The following is a 24,135-nucleotide window of genomic DNA, read 5'->3' as shown; positions in this document are numbered from 1 at the left end:
TTTTGAACTTCTGAGGTGTTGTGCTTATGTATATATATGTCAGTGTTGGTATATGTGTTTATATATATATATATATAGTTGCCTAAATTTCAAGACTAAGTTAGATTTGATGATTATTATCTCACAGTCGCCTAAATAAAAATGACATTTTGCATTGGCGATGGTCTTATTAGCTCTCAAAAAATGGCTGCAAATAATTAACCTTTTTACAATGCAACTTTCTTTGTTTTGAATAAGAAAAATAAAATAAAATAAGAATAGTGTCCTAAAAAAGGTTTTAGTGCTTTTACTACTAAACCAACGCTCAAATCTTCACTTTGAACTTTGTCCTCTCGAATAAATAATGAAACTAGTATCTCTTGGTATTACTGGATAAATAACAAATAAATAAAAAGTAGATAAAAAATAAAAATATCTACACACTTTTATTAGTAGTATAGATATAGATAGACAGTTATCAAATGAATGCCCAAATTCAACTCTGAAAAAGGAAATAAAAAATAAAATACAAATCATCTAGGGTGTAATTGTACACTAAAGCATACCATTATAATAAACCGGAACTATATGTTAACAATAATATTTATAACACTAACACCATTGCAGATAATTCAGTTAAAAAATGATGCCTATGTTTCCAAGTGTACAAAACATTTTGACTTGTAGTTACAGGAGATTAGGGTCTGGTATGTACACACACAGTTAAAATGGGTAATTAAGCACCGATACTTTTTGAAACTTGTTGATGCTCCAAAGTATTAAGAAGATATTGCAGGAAACACCATTCAATAGTCAATAAGAGGTAAATTCATGGATTAAAACTAATTCATATTCGAGAAGAAATCGTGAACAGCTGAATCTTAGTTGCGTCCGTCATCGCCCCAGGCATCATCCCTCATATTTTGCCTCGAAACTATGCGGTTTCTTCTGGCTTCTTCCTGTTTTCTCAGATCACTGGACCCAAAGGCTGTGGAGGGCAACTTTATTCCCATTCCATGAGCAATCAATCTCTTGGCAGTTCTGGCAGATGTCTCCGGCCTTTGGCGAGGAGGTTCCAGATCTGAAGATTACAACAAATTTTGTTTTACAATGGATAATTAATTACCAGAAAGCTTTTAACACGAGAAAGTAATTCATCTTGGGAGTTCTAAATTTTCATTAAAAAAATGCAAAATAATCGACCCAAAGATTAAGGACTTTTTTTTTTCTGTCTCAGCAAGAAAAGAAATAATCAGGAAACTGAAGATTGGGCAACTCGTGGAGAATATATTCAAAATTAAAGTTCATCTAAGAGAAAATGGAAGAACTACAAACTATTTTTTAGCCCAACACCTGACAGATGAATGTAAAGTATTAAAATTTTAAAGTTGGTGATCGGGGGAAGAATTGAAAAGACATAAGGGTATATTGGTAATATAATAATAGAATCTATTTCCTTCCCTTCCATCCAATCAAACAAAAGGAGGGATGAACAACATCCCTTCCCCTCCCTCTCTCCCTTCTATCCATTTTTCCACCCCTCCTACCAAAGGGCGTCCAAGACCAAAAAAAGGACCTAGGTGCATTCTGAGAAATGAAGAATTCCTCAAGAGGTGTTGAAAATTAGAAGTAAAAGCTGATAATGTTTTAAAAGCCTGAAAGTGGAGTAACTAAAAGTGAAGCAGCTCACAACAAGGTTATCCAATGTGCTAATTCAGACACCATTATTGAAGCATGTTAAGTTAGTAAGGACCATGGCGGCGGCGCCGGGGGGTGGGGTAGAGGAATTAAGTGGTTTAATTAAATAACTAAACAAAAACAACTGTAAAAGGGCCAAAGTAAGTTGTTAATATCACATTAGCACTATTGCCAATTATACCATCATAAACTCTTCATGCATATAGGATTGTAGATAGATTCCTTTCAAAAACAAGGACGACAAATTATTGTGCTTCCGACAACTACAAGTTTGATCAAATTGTTAGGTCGGTAGGACTTATATTAGCTACACTTTCATTTCAAAGGCTTGAGTCTATAATTTCTTTTTAACTTAAAAAAAAAAAAAAAAAAAAAAAAAAAAAGATTTAAAATATAGAGTTAGTCGTATTACCTCAGGTGAATTAGAAAATTGAACCTAATTAGTTGGGTGATGGGGAGAAATTGTATATCTATAGAGGAAATCGTTAATTTTTTGGGTTCTTTGGGTCCTTAGGACCTCTTTCTTGGCTTAGGCACTTGTATAGCTTTTGGGATGTGTTCCCCTTTTGAACGCTTTCTAATATATTTTTACTTCTAAAAAAAAAAAAAAAAAGAGTTAGAAACCGAACCTTACATTCAAGGGAAAAAAGGTAATTTCAACTCTCAAATATGCACTCACCATTAGGATTCACATTATTCATGCATTCATTCAATTAGGGTTTTTCATGTTTTTATTCGTAAAAATCCTTTTTGAACAAAATAAATATGTTCTTGAAATTTTTCTAAATTAAAATCCAAATGCAACAAGGAAAGAGCATTTTGATCGATCAAAGGATCCATCGTACTGGCAAGGTGTTGATCAATTGACACTAGATGGATTGATGAACACAGCGAAATTCAATTTTCAATTAGAACAGAATATATTTTTTTTAGCCCTAGTCTCTATAAGCTTCTAAACTCTATATAAAGACCACCTATGTTCAGAAAATAAGCAACTGAGACAAGCATTCTTTGAGCATACAATAAGCATCTATAGTATATTAGAGTGCGATCTAGCACTTCCCTGCGAGAATTTTCTCACACTCATCATTGCATCTAGTATGTGAGTGAGTTATCAAAGGTATTGATCATCAATCATGTTATGCTTATGGTGAATATAACACCATGTTTTCTACACAACAAAACACCACCTGTACGAAAAGCCATGGAAATCAATGCGCTTGTGGAGAAGCACAACACGTAAGGAGTGCATTTGTTAATGGAGCAGAAGCCTGGAGACTAGAGTAGAGAGTTTGCCGTCATTCTTTGTCAAGAGGTAACTAGGGCATTTCTAGGGTTCTGGAAACTGATAACCTGGTTTTATAATCTCTTTCTCATAATCATTTAAGTTGTTTAAACCCAACTGGAACAGGTCCATAGTATGTTGTTAATGTCACATTACCACTGCTGCCAATTCCAACTTCACAAGTTTTTCATACATATAGATATATGGATAGGTTTCTTTCAATAACAATGACGACAAATTAACCCTGCTTGGGTCAGTAAAACTCATATTGGCTTCTTTTGGTTCAAAGGCTTGAGTCTATAATTTTTGTTCAACTTTTAGATAATTTTAACATTTAGTTAGAGTTAGTTGTATTTTTTTGATAAATTTTGGATTAGTTAGAGTTAGTTGTACTAGCTCGGTCCAAGGGCAAATTCGAAATTCTAAGCTACATTCAAGGGCAAAAAGGCCCCTTTCAAATGGAATGTGAAGTCCTATTAAGACTCTCATTTACGCTTGTGTGAAATAAATTCATTAGACTTGGCCACTCACTTACCATGGGAATCAAACAATTGATAGAGACCTTTAACTCTCAAATATGCACTTGCCAGTGGGGTTCATATTATTCATGCATTCATTCAATTAGGCTTTTACATGTTTTGATTCATAAAAATTCCTTTTGAACAGAATAAAGATGTTTTTGAAATTTTCTTAAATTTTTTTTTTTTTCAGTAAGTAAATTTTCTTAAATTAAAATCCTAATGTAACAACAAAAGAGCATTTTGATTGATCGAAGGATCCATTTGTGTCAAGAGGATATGCTAGTAGAGCAGCAGCCTAGAGACTCGAGTAGAGAGATTGGCATCAGTCTTGTCAAGAGGTAGCATCCTGGAAACCAACAACCTGGTTTTATTGTCATGGTCAATTTGATCTGCCTGAACTACGTCCCATTGTTTTTCCCTCTTAGGATTTCCACGTAAAATCAACGTTCTCATTATGTAATTGCTCTTCTTTTTTTTTTTTTTCTTTTTTCTTTTTTAATAAGGCTGTATTAAGAAGCGTTCAAAAGGGGAACGCATCCCTCATAAACGACACAAGGCCAAATAGAGCCTCGAAACTCTCAAGGAATCCACAAAATCAACTATCTCATCCATGGATTTACAATTTCTCCCCTAAAACCCAACAAAAAAGAGTGCTAATAATGGAGAACTTCAGCGTGCCAATAGAGGTCTCATTTCCTTCAAAAGATCTCCTATTTCTTTCAAGTCATAAACACCACCAGACGCACAAAGGCTTGACCCTCTAGAAATCACGATCTTGGGCCCCCACTGTACAACCTCTCCAAGCCTCAACCAAGCCTCTAGAAGACCTGGTCACAACCCACTGAACCCAAACAAACTCAACATCAAAACCCAAAAGCCCCTAGCTACTGGGCAATGCAAAAGAAGATGATCAACTGTCTCCTCATTTCTCAAGCACATGCTGCAGCAGTTGACCACAACCTGACTCCTCCTTAAAAGATTATCCTGGGTCAAAATCTTCCCTAACACATGTCCAAGCGAAGAATTGCAATTCGAGAGGGGCCTTAGAACCCCAAATAGCCTTCCACGAGAATGAATCCCTGGAGCATCCATTAGACACCTATAAGAAGACCGAGCCCCAAAATGACCCTGGGAAGAAGGAACCCACACCAAAACATCAGGAACTCCACCCACAATCTCTTGGCAATACAATAACTTAAACAAGCCAATGGCTTTCTCAATCTCCCAATCCTGAAAGTGCCTTAGAAAGCACACATCCTAGGATGTTCTCCCACTATTAAGGTGATAGCACTCAAACACAAGGCGCATCCGTCCGTGGCAATCCTAAAGAGTCTAGGAAAAGAAAAGGCAAGAGAACAATCACCACCATATATCCTCCCAAAAACAAATCATGTTGTCGTTCCTGACTCGAAACCTGATGTGTGCAGAAAATTTATCCCACCCCTTCGGGATGAATTTCCAAATCCCAACTCCACCAGTAATCTTCACCTCAAGACAGCACCATCCACCCCTAGCCACCCCAAATCTACCTGCAATCATCCTCCTCCACAATCTGTGGCTCTCCACTCCAAAGCCACTTTCCCAGTTGGGCCTTATTGAAAGGCGTCAAACTTCTGATACAATGATACCCAACCCACCCTTTCGAATCGAGCAACACACTTGCTTCCAGTTGACCAAATGATGCTAAAACTCCTCCCCGTTCCCTCCCCATAGAAAATTCCGCTGCAGCCAAGAGGGAATGTGAAAAAGAGAAAGGAAATAAGTACAGAGACTCAAGAAAATGCTCTTCATCAAAGTAACCTTTCCACCCTTCGAAAGATACTATTTCTTCCAGCCTGCCAACCTTCTCTCGAACCTCTCCACCACAGGATCCCAATTTCCCACTCTCCTCAATGGAGTCCCAAGAGGTAGCCCCAGATAAGAAATGGGAAAATAGCCAATGCAACAACCCAAAGTGTCGGCAAGAGGGACAATCTCACAAACCTCCACGACTGGAATCAAAACGCCTTTTCCCACACTTACCTTCAAACTGGAAGCCTGAAACCATATCGGAACGCATCTCAAATACCTCATCTGAGACACATCCGCATTACAGAAAACCAAAGTAGCATCAGCAAACATAAAATAGGAGATCTCCAATTAACTAAGAACGTCACTCCCCGCCAGAAAGCCTCACAATAAACCCAAATTCACCACTCTTCATCATCCTACTAAGAACCTTCATCACAATGAGAAAAAGAAAAGGAGAAAAAGGATCTCCTCGCCTCAACCCCTTCAAACTATAAAAGAACCCCATCAGAGCTCCATTCAGAGGACCGAGAATCTAATGCTTGAGATACAAAACTCAATTCATCTTCTCCATCTCTCTCCAAAACAAATCCTCTCCGACAAATAAAGGAGGCTCCAACTGACGTGATCATAGGTCTTGATCCCACTGCACAGTCTAGAATCCACGCACTCACCTGCAATAAGGACTAAATCAAGAATATGGCAACCTCCAACGAAAGCGTTTTGGGAATTCGAGATAACCCCAAAATGCCCCCATGCCGGCTATTTTTCATTACATGACCATAATGCCCTTTCTTATTGAATTACACTTGATCCATTTTTCTTATTAAAATAAATAATGACAAAAAATCATACTAATTTGATTACATATTCTCCATTAAATTTGCATAAATTTACCTTTAATTCTTGAAATTAATTGTTTAAATAAAAATCTTAAAACAATTTAAGTTATTTCTTGATTTTTCATGAATTTATTGCATGAAAAAGAAGGTATTTTCTATTTAAGTAATTTATTAATTTTTCATGAATATCTTGTATGAAAGAGAAGGTATTTTTTTGGGTAAAAATTTTTAAACCGAGTATAATAAGTTTTATTATAAATAGTAAAGTTTTAATAACAAGTTAATCATTTTAGAAAATGGTAGTTACAACTTTATTTATTTTTTCCATTTTTATGATAAATTGATACTAATAATAAACTTAAGGTAAATGGTATAGTTAATATTTAGATAAGAGAAAAAGATAATAAAAATAATTTAATAAGAAATGACAAATTTAATGAGAAAGGGTAAAATAGTCTTTTTGTGATGGGTTTGTCCTTAAACGTAACAAATCGTTAGTTCAAGTGTAGTTTGTAGTTCAAGGGGATTATTTGCAAAAGGGCAATAATTCAGGGGTGTTTTTTGCACTTTACCCTAAAATTTATAAATTTGTTAGAAATAAACAACCAACTAATACAATTATGACCTATTCACCCCCTTAGGTCTAAGTAACAGCCTTGCCCTACTCTATATCAGAGCCTAGGGATATGGTCCTAGATTTCTGAGCAAGTTGATTTATTTTAGTGAGTAGATCACAAATAAGGAAGATGGATCCATATCTCGACCCATTTTGTTTGATGGAATCATGGAACGTCTTATGGCTACTGGAAGGCAAGGATGAAGAATTGTCTCAAATATATTGTAGAAAAGGTCTGGACTGCAATAGAAATTGGATGGGTACATCCAATCAAGGTCGTAGAAGGTAAGGACGTGCCTTAAACTAGCAGATATTGGAGGTAAGGATGAAATTGCTGACGCTAATTATCTTCTTTTTTCTTTTTCTTTTTTTGATAAGTAAAAGTGTATATAAAAGCGTTCAAAAGGGGAACGCATCCCAATAGCTATACAAAGGCCGAAGCCAAAGAAAGAGTCCTTGGGACCCAAAGAACCCAAAAAATCCACGATTTCATCAATAGATGTACAATTTCTCCCCATCACCCAACTAAAAAGAGAACTAATAATAGAAAATTGCTGAGGCTAATTATCATACTAAAGCTTTGAATGGTATATGTAGTGTTGTCACCTGACTCAGCCCTATTGAGTTTGCTAGGATTCTATGTGTACCTCTGCTAAAGATGCATGGAATATATCTTCCAAAAAGGACATGAAGGAACTATTAAACTATTACAGTCAAAATTTCTAAGATACAAATGCTAACTATTAAATCTGGATCTCTTAGGTGGAAGAGAATGAAAGTTTTCATGAGTTCTACGCAAGCTTAATGATAAGCTACTTACAATTGAAAAAGCTTCAAACAATAATGAAAACTTCTAATCGTAATGAAAACTTCAAAAGTTGTTTTGAAAATTCCTCCTGCTTTGGCCAAAAATCCTCCAAAGAAGTACATTCCTCAACATAATGTAGCAAGAGCTCCTAGAAATGCATGAAAGCATCTTCAAAGCTCTCTTAAAATTACTGGTCTGCATTCATGATTATTTTAATTCACAGTGTCCAATATCTGAGTATTTTAACAGAAATTAGACTATGTTTATGTATGTGTGTAAGTTATTTTAATGCACAATAAATTTGTTGAAAGCATCACCAAAAAATAATGTGTACAGAACTTTAGGAGAAGTTTATTGGCATTATGAATTTAACTGACATGGAATTTGAGAAATTAGTGGAGTCCTAATATTTTTGGGAAGATTTAAAATTTTCTTGTGATTCAAATTGAAGGATTCTCAGCATGATTTAGGATTATATTTTTAAATATAAAAGAAATTGAAATTTTTTAAAAATTATAGAAAGATTTTATCTTTGTTTATAGGACTAAGTAAAACTTCTAAACTATTGAGTTATATTTGTCTTACTAAGTTGATTAATTAACTGGTTTAGTTAAAAATTGAAATTTTCTAAAAATTTGAAAAAGTGTGCTTGCCAATTCTATGGGTCAATCGATCAGCATTGCATTGAGCTATGAGCACTGACATGGAAAGAATGGCTTCCATGCCGGTGTCGGACACGGACACGCGTGTCCCAGCCTCGGACACGTGTCCAACACTCCTCTTTTTTCTTTTTCCTTTTTTCATGTCGGACACGCTGGGTACATGCCGTTTGGATTTTTTTGAAAAGAAAAAAGGAGACGATGAAAGATATATACGTGTGTGTGTGTGTGTGTGTTTCAAAGTAGATCAAAGTTTCAGATCGCTCAAGCATGGAACATACCGACCTCTTGTCTTCATCCTCCTCCAAGACCGCCGAATAATCAGCACTGGGTGCCACCGTGAATACCCTTCCATGGCTACCAATTCTGTTCTCTGAAGTGAAGCCCTAGTAGTAGTCGATTAGCTGTGATTTAGATTGGGCTCCTAAGCTTTCTGGGCCATGACTTTGCTTTAGGTTTGGTCTACCACCCTCTTTTGGCTCCTGGACCTTTAATTGCTTTTTTAATATGATGGGCTATTTGGTGGGCTTAAAGGTTGTATTTATGAATATAGATTATAAATTTAGTAAAGATAAAAAAATTATATATATATATATTAATATATATAGTATTATTTTATTGTTGTATCCTTGCTGTATCCGTGCCCTAGTTTTTTGAACTTTGCCGAATCGCTGTGTCCGTGTCGTATCGTACCCGTGTCCCATGTCCAGTGTCCATGCTTCATAGGCATTGAGAAATATGGGTAGAAGTCCAATATGACTCAATAGAAGCATCAATTGATCGAAAGAAGTCCAACAGGTATGATCAAAGAGTGAATCGATCGAAAAAAAACTTAGAGAAAAATATTGTTATCCAGTATAACTCTATTAATATCTTGATCCATCGACTGGTTTCTGGAACATCTAGATCGATTGAAGACACTAATCAGTCAATCAAGCTTGGCAGGTTTCAAATTTAAACACAACTTGTTAGGCTTCTAAACAACTAAGGCAAGCATTCTCTGAGCATAAATAAAGCACATTAGAGTGCAATCTAACATTTCCCTGCTACAATTATCTTTCTTTCATGTTCATCATTTCACCTAGTATGGTGAGTATGTTGTTAAGTTGTTGATCATCAATTGGGATGTGCTTACGGAGAATGCAACACTGCTTTTCTACACAATGAACACACAACCTAGACAGTTAGCAATGAAGATCAATGTGCTTGCAGAGAAGCAGAATGTGTGTTGTGGATCTGTTGATGGAGCAACAGCCTAGAGACTCAAGTAGAGAGATTTGCATCAAACAGTGTGGAGAGGTAACTGGAGGTATCTAAAGTTTTGAAAACTGGTCTGGTTCTATAATCTATTTCTCATAGTGGATTTGATTTGTCAGAATTAGATCCCATGGTTTTTTTCCTTGAGGTTTTCATATCAAAAAAACGCACTTATTGTGTGAATGTTTATTTTACAATTTTTATAAGCTATCAGACATGATGAATGGATCATTTTAAAGGTGTTCTAGTCAGTTTTAACTTTTGAATTTCTCTTATTTTTGTTAAAATGCAAAAATTCATTAAAAACAGTTGATTGAAGCAATTAAGACCTATTCTCCACCCCCCAACCCCCCTTTTCTAAGCGTAGATCACAGCATTGAGCAACTTTGTATGGTCCTAGATTTCTCACTAACAATATGCATGTCCCAAAAAGTTCTAAGAATAGAAGGGAGACGATACCTTTTGTTGGAATTGAGCTCAGAAGGTCATCATTTTCACCAAGTACACGCACGGGAAATGGACATTGAATGCATTTACAGGCCTCTAGTGCTGCATTATAAAAATGGAATCATAAATCAACTAAAATCCAACTTTGGGACTTAATATTTCACAAAGAAATTATATCATTTCAACATTAATCAAATCCTGCAGTGGCAATTCAATATAAGAACATAACAAAGAAAAATAAGACAGCGGGAACAGAGAAATAACTTGCACAAAGCAAGAATGATGCTCTAGCAGGGGCAAAAAAAGCTTTAAATATGAAATACAGTCACCATCAGCATCGTCATCATCATCACCCTTGCCTTGTTCGCATTTCATAGATGAATAGTGTAGGTACTAGGTTCACGGTTCATACTAAAATAACAAATGGTGAGTTATAATGATATAGATCAAAGGCAGACAACTTTAAGGACATACAAAAGGCGCAAAAAGGAATGTTATAGGGCTCAAGCCTTAATTCGGCACATGATAGATGATGGGGGGTCCACTTGGAGTCTTGCATTATTTGGGGGATTTGGTCAAATTGCATAATTTTGGTAATTGCATCAATTATGGTGAAAATTGCATTGTTTGGGTAAATTGCATCAATTAAGTTATTTGTAATTTATTATGCTAGAGTCAACTTTTGATTACCTCCATTGTAGGGTAATCCAAAGGTCATCAGTAGTTATAAAAAGGATACTATGTAATTCTGATTACTAAGTCAATGAATGAATACAAAATATATTTGAGATTTCTTCGTGAGCGATTCACAAATTCTGAGGGTGTGAGGCCTTCTCTAGGTGGGATACCTAGGCCCTGTTGGAGTGATTCCAATAGGTAGCTCTATTCTATTTTTTTCCCCTTTGTTTTTCTACATTTTTACTATCAAACCTCCAAATTTCAGCCCTAGTTGTTTGAACTTTCAGTCTTTGAATTCTGTACATCTTTATCTATTTAAGGCTACTCGTGTCCTACATCATATAACTCACAACATAGTAGAATCCGAGGTGGACTAAGAGAGGTGGAATCCAAGGCAAACTCGAGAGAGAGAGAGAGTAAGAAAGAAGATGGCAATCTACATTGACTCCCTTAGTGAAAGTGTGGAGTGTAGGGAAAATATGGGTGTAAGAGTATAAGAGCCCTCCGTGTCTAGGGGGATTGTCCATCCTTGTCTGCTCTCTAGTTCGGCCTTCTCCTCTTGCCCTTGGAACATGTCCTTTTATAGGCCAAAGGAGAGAGTGGGAGATGCATCATGTGACAAAATGGTATTTCTCTCTCTACAAGTTTGGTCGAGTCTTTGACCGTTGACCATAAAATGTGGGCCATTGTTGCTGATATGGCATAGCGCGTTGACTGTTTGACCAAGCTATGTGGGCCATTGTTGATGATGTGCCGTTTGCCATGTGGCCTCGAGTATACTGACACGCATATTTATCTGATGCCTCACCATTTGTAATTTAATGTTTGACTGTGAACCTAGTACCTACATTTTGGCGACTCCACTAGGGAGGTATCCTCATATAAATCATGGAAGGAGTCTGGTGGATATGTAAGAGGTCACCATGGATTAATTGCTTCGTACTAGTGACATTGCTCTAAATTCATAGAAGAAGCCATCCACAATACACCTCAAGAATTCAAGTTTTAATGCCTCATTGTGGTGATCTCGTTCCAAACTCAACCTTCTTGTTATCACTGTTTGTGATGCATGATGTAGTAACAGTAAAACGTTTAAAACATCTGAAAATATCATGCTAGATCCGGCACTCACTTGTTTGTTATGCCTTGCTATTGCTTATTTCCTACTTCTGCACAAGAATATGCTTTTTTGCTTCAGACTCAAACCTCTCGAATGGATCTAAAGCATTTTGAAAAACATCCAATTAAAGGGTACATATATATTTTATCACCCTTTATCCGGTAACCTTAAGCATTCACCAGAGCAAATCATTCTTTTATCACCATCAATATCATATGAACAAATCTATGTATATTTAATACTCCGTAGGTTGCTATGACTTTCTCTTGCTGCAACCAAAAAATAATAAATAAATAAATAAAGAGTTTGACATTTTCGCTCACAAATCCATTACACTACCTCCCACTCATTTTATATCTTTTCGAGTCTCTTCTACTCGAGCCACACAATTTACACAATTTCCTGAACAATATATACAATATGAGAAACTTTTTCCGAAAAGCTTTATCTACTGGACATGAGCGTAAAATCAATTCTGATTTCTGACACACTTTTACTAGGCTTGATGCTTGCTCTACCCAAAAGTTGATCGATATGAGTGTATCAACCTTCAAAACAATCAACTCTTGAGCTCTCTTTGCCATTTATCACGAAATATCAATAAACTCTTTGACCTTTTATTTACTATTTTATAAATCAGACCTCACGCTTTATCCTACAGATATTTTCCATTATAAAGATTTTCGGATGAAAATCTTGTACTTACAGGCACCTATTACTTTTGTGGGCTTACTACAGTTATCTTGCTTTAAGGCTCATAGCCTATAGCTACAACGTGAAAATAATAAAAACTGGTGACTCTATGCACCTATGATATACCTCTTGCACAATGTTTGGTGGTACTTTCCAGTAAACCACCTGCACACTTCTTCTCACTATACACATGGTACACATCTAGCATTTTTCTTTTTCACTTTACATCCGACAAAAGTACTGAAAGTCAAAAGAAATATTGACTGATACCAAAACTTTCTATGTAGCTATACCTAATTTCATATAAACATATATATATACATGATTAGACAATGGTAGAGCAATACTTTTTGCTATCAACCGGTCCCACCAATGCATTTGTGGCTAAACTATTGCTCTGATTACCCACTGTTACATGATACAACCTACACCATGATATCTAACGATCTAGCATTGTGGCTATGGTAACAGTAGTGAGGTGACCTTTGCATTGAATCTTGCCGCATAAAAATAAAAATAAAAAATAAAAAAGAACCACTTATCACTATTTCAACATATGTAAAATTATAATATTAAGTCTTGTCTACTTATCAAAAAAATAATAATATTAAGTCTTGTCTGAACTGCTGTTTGGGGCAAGAATTTGACCCTGGATAATTTGAGAAAGAAAAGACAAATTACAGTCAATTGGTGTTGGTGTTGTCTGTGCAAGAAGAATGGCGAGTTCGTGGATCACCTTCTCTTACATTGCTCAATGGCCCATGACTCCTGGAGCCTTATTTTTGGACTTTTCGGTGTCCAATGGGTTATGCCTCGGTCTTCGAGGGATTTGATCGACTCTTGGAGAGGTTGCAGTGTGGGGGCCCACGTCCGTGATTGTTGGAGGGCGGTTCCTCTTGGTGTTTGGTGGTGCTTATGGACGGAGTGAAACAGAAGATCTTTTAATGGGGAGGAATCTTCCTTGGGGGCTTTGAAGTTCCATATTATTAACTCTCTTTTTAGTTGGATTTTGGGGAGAAATTGTATATTTATTGAGTTTATTGATTTTTTGCGTTCGGTGGCTCCTTAGGACCCTAGTTCTGACTTCAGCCTTTGTATAGCTTTTGGGATACGTTCCCCTTTTCAACACTTTCTAATACAATCTTACTTATCATATATATTAAGTCTTATCACTGTTTTTGGCTCTCATATCTCAATGCATTAGAAAGCGTTCAATATCATATTCACATATCTAGCAATACTTTATTACCTTCAATATCATATTCACATATCTATGTATATTTAATACTCTGTAAGTCAAAAGAAATAAAGTAATATTGACTGATACCAAAATTTAGCTGTATATAATTAAAGTACTTCTCACACGGTACATATCTATCATTTTTCTTTGATATTGAAGGTAATAGAGTACATAGAAAGTTATAAATATAACTTTATGTGTAGCATGATTTTTCTTTTACATAGAAAATCAAAAGAAATATTGACTGGTACCAAAACTTTCTTTGTGGGTATGCATAATTTCATACACAAACACACACACACACATATATATATACATTATTAGACAATGGTAGAGCAATACTTTTTGCTATCAACCGGTCCCACCAATGCATTTGTGGCTAAACTGTTGCTCTGATTACTCACTGTTACAAGATACAGCCTACACCATGACATCTATCGATCTAGCATTGTGGCTATGATAACAGTAGTGAGGTGACCTTTGCATTGAATCTTGCCCAAAAAGAAAAAAAGTCACTTATTTTCAACATATGTAAAATTATAATATCAAGTGTTATCACTATTTTTGGCTCCCATATCTCAATGCAACAAAGTCACTTACATATCTTTCAAGATACAACTTGTCCCATCAATGCATATGTCATACATGTATCTAATGAGTGTGTATATGACACAAGATGCGTCACACTTTTTTGCTACTTAATATCATGCTCATGGGTAATAAGTCTAAACCTACCTGATGACATGATTTTGTTACACGATTTTTTAAGTTCATTTGACCTAAACACTGTTAAATATATATTTTACAATACATATAAAGATGCAGCCTATGTACTATGGTCCTTCTCTTTATATTATTTAATTTATTATCTTATTTTAATTTATGATGGTTTGTATGCTAATTATAAGTTTTAACGTTATATTATACCTGTTCATTTGATTAATACATTGACTTGCCACACTTGCAAACCGTCGAGCGCCCCAGAGCCTCGAAACACTCAAACGATCTAACTCTTCGAACACAGTCCATCAAGCACCCCAAAGCCACGAAACACTAGAACAATCTAATTCTTCAAACACAGTCCATCGAGCGCGCCCCAGAGCCTCAATCTGACTCCCACAACCTGGACATCGACAGCCCCAAAGCCTCGAATGTGACAACGTCATTCAGTCGATCCGACTCCTGTAACCTAGACATCAACAGCCCCAAAGCCTCGAATGTGACAAGGTCATGCAATCGATCGAGCGCCCTAGAGCCTCGATTCGACTCCCACAACCTGGACATCGACCGCCACAACCTGGACATTGACCGCCCCAAAGCCTCGAATGTGCCAAGGTCATTCGGTGAGCGCCACAGAGCCTCGATCCGACTCCCACAACATGGACATCAAACGCCCCAAAGCCTCGAATGTGCCAAGGTCATTTCGTCGATCAGCTGATCAAAGGACCTAGAGTCTCGATCCTACTCCCACAGCCTGATCATCGAGCAAACCAAAGTCTCGAATGAACTAAATCACAATAGTCGATCGAAGGACCTAGAACCTCAATTGGCAAAATGTTGGGACACTTTTCATCATCAGATCCCTCAACGTTAGGAATCTCAAAAGGTTCCTCTTCTGGCTTATACAATCACAAAATATCATTTTATGCATGACTAACCTTCTATTTTATACGAAGCTCACCCGCGTGGGACTACCTACTGTAAGTACCTGTATATTTGTGGTCCACATGGCAACATCAACAAATGGCCCACAAACTTGACCAGAGACTCGAATCAGACTTGAAATCATTGAGCGACCTAAAGCCTCGAATGAACTATCATAACAGTCAATAGAGTGACCCAGAGCATCGGCCAAACTTCACCAATGAAGTCATCGAATGACCTAAAGCCTCAAATGAACCAAGTCCTAATAGTTTATTTTTTTGATAATGTAAGTCCTAATAGTTTATCGAGTAACCTAGCACAACACGCTTCATTCTTGTTGCAGTGTCTAGAGCCTTTCATTTGGCTTGCTCTCACCCTCGATATGCCTCTTTCAGAGATGCCTCACTATAAAAGGTCCCACATAGGGATGCGTCGTACGTAGGTTTCATCCAAGAAAACTTCCACGAGATGTCTCACCACCTTGACGAGCTCTTAGCCTCGAGTCCTGCCTCGACGAGCACTTTACTCGAGTCACGCATGATATCTCATTGCTAATTTTTTGCTGAGAAATCTCCACGAGATGACCCTTTCTGAGATACCTCATCTAGGGGCACCTCGTTGCTTAAACTTTTTCTTATAAATCTTTTTCCTTTAGGAATCTCTAAAGATTCCTCCTTTGCTTATAAAAGCACAAAACATCATTTTATACCCAACTAACCTTCTACTTTCTACGAAGCACACTCGTGTAGGACTAAATGTGGGTGTCAATATGCTCGAGTCCACTTGGCAAACGCCACATCATCAACAATGGCCTACATAACTTGGTCAAACGGTTAACGGCTACGCCACAACAGCAACAATGGCCCACATTTTATGATCAACGATTAAAGTTACTACATCATCAACATATCTTGAACAGAAGATCGAAGACCTGAGTTAGAAACAGGACTTAGAATTACCTACGATTCGAGGAGGTACTTGGTTTGGTGGCCGAAGTCCAGGTCCGTCGAGTTGACCAGACTTGTAGAGAGAGAAATACCGTTTTGACTCGCGTACAAATTACCCATCTTAATTAATATTGCTTCTTAATTATTTGACAAATTAATCTCTTTTCATTATTATATTAATGGACCACACGTGATGTCATCAATGACATCACCCACTCTCACTTGACCTATAAAAAGAGATGACCTAAGGCCAAGGAAAAGAGGCAGAACCATATGACAAGATGGAGCTTTAGACATAGAAAGATCTTATGCTCTCACACCCATATTTTTCCCACACTTCACACCTTCACCAAGGGAGTCAATGGTGTTTTTGAACACTGTCATCCTCTCACTCTCTCTCTCTCTCTCTCTCTCGTTTTCCCAGGCTTCCACCTCTCAGTCCACCTTGGATCCTATTATGTTTTATTTGATGCCTCACCATTGGTTATTTTATGTTAGACAAATTGACAGTGAACCTCGTAGCTACAAATAGTAACAAACCTAAGTGTGGTTTTAGAATAAATGGAATTGTAGAATTTGTAATATCTACCTAGTCAGTGTATTTGATCTGCTTAGACTAAGTTTCGTGATTCTTCCCTGCTGGAGTTTTCGAAAAATCTTGTGTTCATTCTCTATCCTTAACGGGATTCATATTGTGACATTTCAAATATAATTGTGATAATTTTAAATTCAGTTATTGTTAGTTAAAATTGAACAAGATCTAGTCACCCCCTCAAGATTTATTTTAAGCATTGTGCCTACTCTCTACAACAGAGCCTAGGGTTTCCGGTCCTGTACTTCACTACTACATTTTTTTTTCTTTTTTCTTTTTTTGATAAGTAATAACTTTGATACTTCTCATATCCTATTCTTAAATAATTTTAGTTTCTCCCTCTGAAATTCCACCACCTAGTTCTTGGATTTGTAATTCTATTTCTTGTATACACTAAAACTAGTATCCTATGCTATGATGTCAAAATTTCTCCTAGGATAACTTTACAATCTTTGCATGTTAAATTGGTCTGCCTTTTAAATTAGAAAGAAGTTGAATTCACTCATATTTAATCCACTTTTAAAGGTCATTAAGCGTTCATCTCTATTTTTAAAGTATGTATTCTCTAGTTAAAATATGCTTACCAATTGAAGGTGTTCTAAAAACTGCAAGAGCAGTTGTATCATTAACCCAGCGAATCACAACTCCGCGATCTTTGAAACTTTCCAATAGCTTTTCCAGGTCAATTGTCCGCGTACTTGGTGGAAAGTCATCCAGAACAAGAACATGATCTGTACCATATTTTGCTGAAATCACAAAGACAAAATTCCAGATCTTGGTTACTATTTGACCCATAGCTCATGCATGAACTTGACTTAGTTGATAGGACATTCGGAAAAAAAAAAAATTAATGGGAAAATTTTCAACATTATTCCAGATCGTGCATCACCCATACATTACAAATTGTAATATTATAAAATGAGATAGTTAACAAACAGGCAGAGCAAAAGAAAAGAGGGGAACAGGAGGGTGAGGAGGAGGGGTCTCTATCCTTATTTAAGCGTCTAATCTAAAAACATAACTTAATTATCAGTGACAGTTGCATCTATCGCGATGATGTCCAACAATTAGTACAACCTTTATTATGCTTACTATTTCTTTCTTATCTGCTTATTATTTTTTTCTTTTTGTACTACAAAGAAAATCATTATGAAAGTTCGTATTAGACACATACACACAACTTGAATTATTCTACATGAGCTAGGATCATTGATTCCTTTTACTCAATTCAGACAAGAAGAATGCTAAGGACAGTCGCTAAAGCGACTGCCCATTCACAGTCGTTGTTCTCATTGGTTCTAAGAGTTGTTACTTTCTGTTTTTTTTTTTTTTTTTTCCCTTGTTAGATCCGTATGTGTTACTTTCCTTTCCTTTTCTTTTTTTCCTTGTAGATCCGGATGCCAGTTTATATATATATTCTAATAAATGCAATCCTCGTCTCTCGAACCATGAATTCATAAGGAGAAAATATTTATATATATATATATATATAAAGAAGAAAGAATCCACTCACAGATTGTTAGTGATTTATTTTTATATATATATAAACAAACCCATTGGTGAATGGAGGGAAGAATGGGAAAAAGGTAAATGAAAGAGATAAGGGAAGTTTTGTCCATAAAAATATATATTTTAATATCTCGTAAAAATAGGAAATATCTAATTAATGAAGGCATTAGTTATAATTATACTCACCAATAAGAACAGCGAATGTGAATGAATGGGCAGTCGCCTTGGCAACTGTCCTTAGCATTCCTCTTCAAACAATTTGCATAAAATGTTTTATGAAGGGTTGTAAGATACTCAAATCAGTTCCATCATCAAATCACAATCTCTAGATGAGCGACTTTTTTTACAATGAGCAGCGTGAGCTACTTGAATTTGCATTCAGTTGCAATAATTGTCCAAAAAATAAATAATGAGTAAATGTGGGAAATTCAAATAACATAATAAGACATAGTAATTCTTACTGAAGTATATCTAACAAAATGACAAATGTATCCGCTCCATCACAGAGAATATGCAATTTCAGATTCTAGCATGACTTTGTAATTTAAATCATGAATTTATTAAATTCTCCAAATGCCTTTCATATCAAAAGAGGTAAACATCCAGAATTACTTCATGCAGCTCATTTTGTGCTTATAGCAAACTCACAAGCTTATTTATTATAAATCATAACAATAATAATAAATTATTGATAATTATAGCAAAATAAAAAATGATATTTATAAAAACTAAGACATAAAAATGTCAAATAGACACTTGATGGAAAAACCAACTTTTTCTTTCTAGAATGGTCTAGTATTCCACTCTTGCCTATAGGTTTAATTTGATCTTTCACTCTTTAACGGTCAACTCAATCTTAACCATAACTACCACCAAGAATGGAATATCTTAATCATGTAGGAAAAGATTGCTTGTGTTGTTAAGGAAAGGTAACCTAGGAAATGGTCAAATAAAATGCGGGGCATTTAAGCCATCTAACAGAAATTCAACCCTCACGCATATTATTTGCATTCGGTGCAGATGAACTTAACCAGCATTTAGTGAAAAGATATTTTTTCTGTGCAGTAATGTAGTAATAATATGTCCATAAAAAACAGTCCCCACCACCCCCCACACAACCCCCCACCCCCCCCGCGGCGGGCGCCAAACAACTTTTTCAAATTGAAGTAACTATATGAAAGGAAACTGACAATTTCAACTGTGAGACAATTAAATCACTCCAACATAACAACGTTTCACACCTTTATATCACAACAGTACTTCCTATAAAATGCCAAGTTCAACAAAAGGGTCAAGTCAATGAGATGAGAAAAAATAAATAAAAACTGAACTACCGACACACTTTCAGGAGTAAAAGCTTGAAGTGAAACACAGCAATACACATGAATGACGTACCTTTTCTAATTTCCGTGTCTCCTTCAGAACTATGGCACAAAATTCCATTTTCTGAGTCATCAACATTAGACTCATCAGTCTGCTGGTCACTATACAAGCTATGTTTCCTATATGAGAATGTTCCCCTTCCACGCCTTTTAGGTGCTTTAACTTTGGTCTCCTCCAGTGAGAGTTTTGAAACTCCTGGCATGCATTCAGGAGGAAGTAATTCATCTGGAGCACGATCAGCGATAGCTTCCCAATCTGTAGTCGTCCATAGCATCATTTGAATAAAATCATAAATAATATTAGTTAAAGATGATCCGCGACATTATTTCAGGGATAAAATAAACTGAGATTAGAATGGCAGTGTAATTGATGTCCACACAATGAAGCATAGGCTCATAGCATGTAAGCATCTCACTAAGGAGCCAAGAGCTGAACCTTCACTACTCACTTTATACCTAACTTATGTTAAAACTAAACTCACGTGATTCGAAACAGTCAAAATTACAAAATATCGTCCTTGGCGAAGGTTAGTCTCATGTCGGTATGGGGAAGACATTGGCGGTTGGTCTACCCATCCGGTTTCTCTTGTGGGAGGAATTGGGGTGTGGAAATCCATTCGGAAAGGATGGGATGCCTTTTCTTCTCATATCAGATTCAAAGTTTGTGACGGCAGTTGCGTTCATTTTTGGGAGGATCTTTGGTGTGTTGATCAGCCATTATTTCGTACATTTCCCATATTATACAGTATTGCAGTTGATAAACATGCCTACGTAGCTGACTGTTATCGGCTTGATAGTAGTGGAATTACGTGGGACGTGCATTTTCAACGTTCATTTCAGGATTAGGAGTTGGACGAGGTAAGTGTTTTCCTAGATCTATTGTACCGAAAGGAGGGAGTTGGCAGGGGTTTTGACAATTTGACATGAATTCCCTCTACTCATGGTCGTTTTGAAGTAATATCTTTGTTCTTATGTCTGCCTAATTTTGATAGCCTTGACTTCTCGTGGAAAACCATTAGGCGTTCTATGGCTCCAACTAGGGTGGCATTCTTTGTATGGACCGCTGTTTGGGGTAAGGTATTGACGATTGATAATTTGAGGAAGAGGGGAAATTGTTTTGTTAACTGGTGTTGCCTTTGCAAGCAAAACGGGGAGTCAGTTGATCATCTCCTAATGCATTGCCCCGTGGTGCACGATTGTTGGAATCTTATTCTTGGGTTGTTTGGTATGTGTTGGGTAATGCCACATTTTTCAAAGGCTTTGATTTATGCTTGGAGAGGATGTCGTGTGAGTAAGGATGTACGGGATTACTGGAGAATTGTCCCACATTGCGTTTGGTGGTGCATCTGGAAGGAGAGAAATAGTAGAATGTTCGAAGGGAATGAGTCGTCTACGGCGACGCTGAAACTTTTTATTATTCGTTCTCTCTTTAGTTATGTGAAGAGGAGTTCTTGGCATCTTGCTCCTCTTTTGAGTTCTAATGATTTAATTTCTTTTTTGGATTCTTTGGGGCCTTAGCCCTCGATTCCACTATTGTTTAAGGGACGCGTTCCCCTCTTGAACGCCTTTTTTAATTCATAATTACTTATAAAAAAAAAATTACAAAACAAGTGGTTCTTATATATATAACAGATTGATGGAGAAGTCTCAACATCATATGTGCAAATATAACAATTTCAAAAGCTGGTATAAACTCTGAGGAATCTTGTGGAACTATTTTGAGTTAAGTAATTGACATAATCATGTCATGTACAACGAAGACCAATGATGTCACCAGTAACAACTAATAGGTGATAAAGTTCAGGGTCTAGGTGCTAAAAGAATCCATGGAAGGCCAAGAAGACCAAATGGTTATTGGATATATCAAGACACACAATATCCTATGATCAGCAATATATGTGACCTAAATAGAACTAAACATGACTAAACGCATGATATTTCCAAATATAAAATAGACATGTGGAAATTAAGCCCAATGTCAAAAACTTAAATGGCTTTATTGAGTTGCATTGAGTTTTATAATGAGGATTAGCCAACACCCAATTTAAAATGTCACCTAAAATGATGAATGTAGAAGAATAAGGTAAGTACCATCGTCGGAACAACTTTCATGAGGCAAATCATCTGCAGGCATTTTTGAAGGTTTCCCCCTATATCCTTCAAGACAGAAGCCACAACCCGTTACTTCTTGGAAAATAATCAATGAATGACAACAAAAACATTTGTGCAGCCAACCCAGATAGTGAGGATAAAGCTTAGTTAAATTTAGTGAACAACATCATTGGTAATATATATATACACACACAATTCCGATAGAAATGTAAAGCTAAGAACAGAGAACAAACCATCATCTGTAGACCCATTACTAGCCGAAACCCTAGAAGCTGCAATGCCTTCTTCCTCTGATTTTTTATTCGAAAATTTTAAATCACTGAACAGAAAACAACATCAAAAACCCAAGAAATTAAAACCCAATTGGCAGCCAAGAAATGCAAGAAAAAGGTAAACGAATCTCAATTAGTTCTCAAAATGGCACCTAAGCAAGAAAAAAACACATGCACATAACACAAACATTTCAAAATTCAATCCTGTTGCATTTTCCTCGATTTTCTAAGCAACCAAACAGGGAAAAAAAAAAAAGAGCATGTAAAAGTAAAAAAGAAGAATTGGGTCTGACCCTTGAGGATTTGGAGTCTGCTGAGACTGTTGTCTGATGACAAGTGCGCGAGAGTGAGCCTCGTCGGCTTTGAGAGAGAAGCCTTTGGAGTGGAAGAGTTTGGACAAGTCGAAGAGAGCAGAGGACAATTGAAGATCCGAATGCGATGAATTCGAAACCACCCGTTCAAGAAGAGAGATGGCCTCATCGACATCGCCTCTGTGAACGAGGTCGTCCACCGATTCGCTCCAGTTTCTGCTTTCTTCTTCCATTTTGTTGCCCTTTACAAACTGGGTTTGTTGCGACTTTTGATGGGTCAGCGTTGTTTAAGGAATTAAGCACGAATTGGTGTCAAAACGTGCTGTTTCTTATTAGGAATTAAGAATTTTATATAGTTCGCGGTGCTGACCCGGTTCGGTCGTGGAAGGGGCGGTGTGTGTGCACCGGACTCTGTTATATGATCGTTAATTGTAAAAAAAATAAAAAAATTTAACCTCTCATAAGAATTTGATACACTGCCTTTTACAAATTTTGTAATTTTTATTACGGTTAAGTGTCCAAAAAAAAAATCTCATAATAGGCAAAATGTGCAATTATTGCCGTATTGTTCGAAAAACTTCTTATTATTTTTTATTTGTACAAATACGATATTGTGAGGAAATTGAACCATGAACTGATTAATGTATCCTTACAATAAAATAAAATAATATATAATATAGGAAATATATATATTTGTATCAGTGTGTGTGTGTGTGTATATATATTTATGCAAATGAGAGGCCATGGTTAAATAACCCTGATCCACATCAGAAATTTAAGGGAGCCACGGCTGGAATTCGTAGAGGTGAAGTTTGTAAAGTTATTGGTGGTAGTGGCACTCGGAGAAGAGAGGGAATACGGGGGTTGTCGGTGCACTCAGGAATGGACCTAGAAACTCAAGAGAGGAGAGGCAATGCTGAATTTTTAAAAAAAAAATCAAAAGGGACAAAGGTAATATTTCATTAGTATATATATCAAAATGACAAAAATAATAAAATATAATAGTAAAAGAAAAAATTGCCCCTCAGTACAACATAATTTCGTCCCTCTTGTGGTGGTGTGTGTGGGTTTGATAGGTGATTTTTTTTTCAAAGCAACCATACAAATTTTCATTGATAGCAAAAATTTAGTTACAAAAATATGGCAGCCAATAAACGAAAAGGAAAAAAAATATTTTTTGCCTTAAAACTTGAATGAGTAAGGCGTATGATCGTATTGAATGGTCTTTTTTGAAAACCATGATGGAAAAACTTGGGTTTCATGCTCACTGGATTAACCTTATCATGAATGTGTTTCAACTCTATTAATGTCAGTTGTCTTTAATGGTAATCCTGTGGGTTTCTTTAAACCATCCCGAGGCTTGCGATAAGGTGATCCTCTTTCTCTATATTTATTTATTCTTTGTACTGAAGCATTATCACGTTCTTTGCGGGTTACTTGTCAGAACCGAGTTATTTCAGGTACTAAAATTTGCAGATAGGCTCTAGAAATTTCCCATCTCTTTTTTGCAGATGACTCAATCATTTTCTGCAAAGCTTCCAAGTCTGAAGTTACATCCATAAAAAATATTCTTCATAGATATGAGCATGCATCATGCATCAAGTCAGCAAGTTAATTTCATAAAATTATCCATTTTCTTTTCTAAAAATATTACTCATCAAGGGAAAAAAGAAATATGCAATATTTTGGGCATTCGTGAAGAATGTTTGAAGGAAAAATATTTAGGCAGGCCAAT

General features: G+C 36.3%; 1 protein-coding gene across 3 annotated transcripts; it reads right to left on the bottom strand.

The window, feature by feature from the left end:
- Positions 1-517: 517 nt before the first annotated feature.
- LOC132306332 (uncharacterized) lies at positions 518-22,773 on the bottom strand. 3 transcript variants are annotated; one of them, XM_059803683.1, is made up of 7 exons: positions 22,383-22,763; positions 22,051-22,136; positions 21,797-21,862; positions 19,719-19,961; positions 17,399-17,560; positions 9,913-10,002; positions 518-1,060 (listed from the first exon to the last, which is right to left on the bottom strand). In XM_059803683.1, exons 1-7 carry the CDS (start codon positions 22,631-22,633, stop codon positions 861-863), a joined length of 1,098 nt encoding a protein of 365 aa, XP_059659666.1. In that variant the 5' UTR covers positions 22,634-22,763; the 3' UTR covers positions 518-860. The 3 variants fall into 3 exon arrangements, with proteins under 3 accessions (XP_059659666.1, XP_059659669.1, XP_059659668.1); XM_059803685.1 differs by lacking the exon at positions 518-1,060 and adding an exon at positions 2,059-5,945 and having other exon boundaries at positions 22,383-22,773; XM_059803686.1 differs by lacking the exon at positions 17,399-17,560 and having other exon boundaries at positions 22,383-22,772.
- Positions 22,774-24,135: the final 1,362 nt, after the last annotated feature.

The sequence above is a fragment of the Cornus florida genome, unplaced genomic scaffold (genome assembly GCF_030987335.1).
Source record: "Cornus florida cultivar Cherokee Brave unplaced genomic scaffold, ASM3098733v1 CherokeeBrave_3.0.0_Hap2_Chr05, whole genome shotgun sequence".
Lineage (NCBI taxonomy): Eukaryota > Viridiplantae > Streptophyta > Magnoliopsida > Cornales > Cornaceae > Cornus > Cornus florida.
Note: the sequence above shows the minus strand (reverse complement) of the source record. Positions and strands in the feature narration are given on the sequence as shown.

Excerpts from the sequence above, each read along its gene's own strand:
- LOC132306332 (XM_059803683.1), bottom strand. The coding sequence starts at position 22,633 with ATGGAAGAAGAAAGCAGAAACTGGAGCGAATCGGTGGACGACCTCGTT. Across the intron at positions 17,561-19,718 it reads AGACACGGAAATTAGAAAAG|CAAAATATGGTACAGATCAT; the intron begins GTACGTCATTCA and ends TTGTGATTTCAG. Across the intron at positions 10,003-17,398 it reads TTTTAGAACACCTTCAATTG|CACTAGAGGCCTGTAAATGC; the intron begins GTAAGCATATTT and ends TTTATAATGCAG.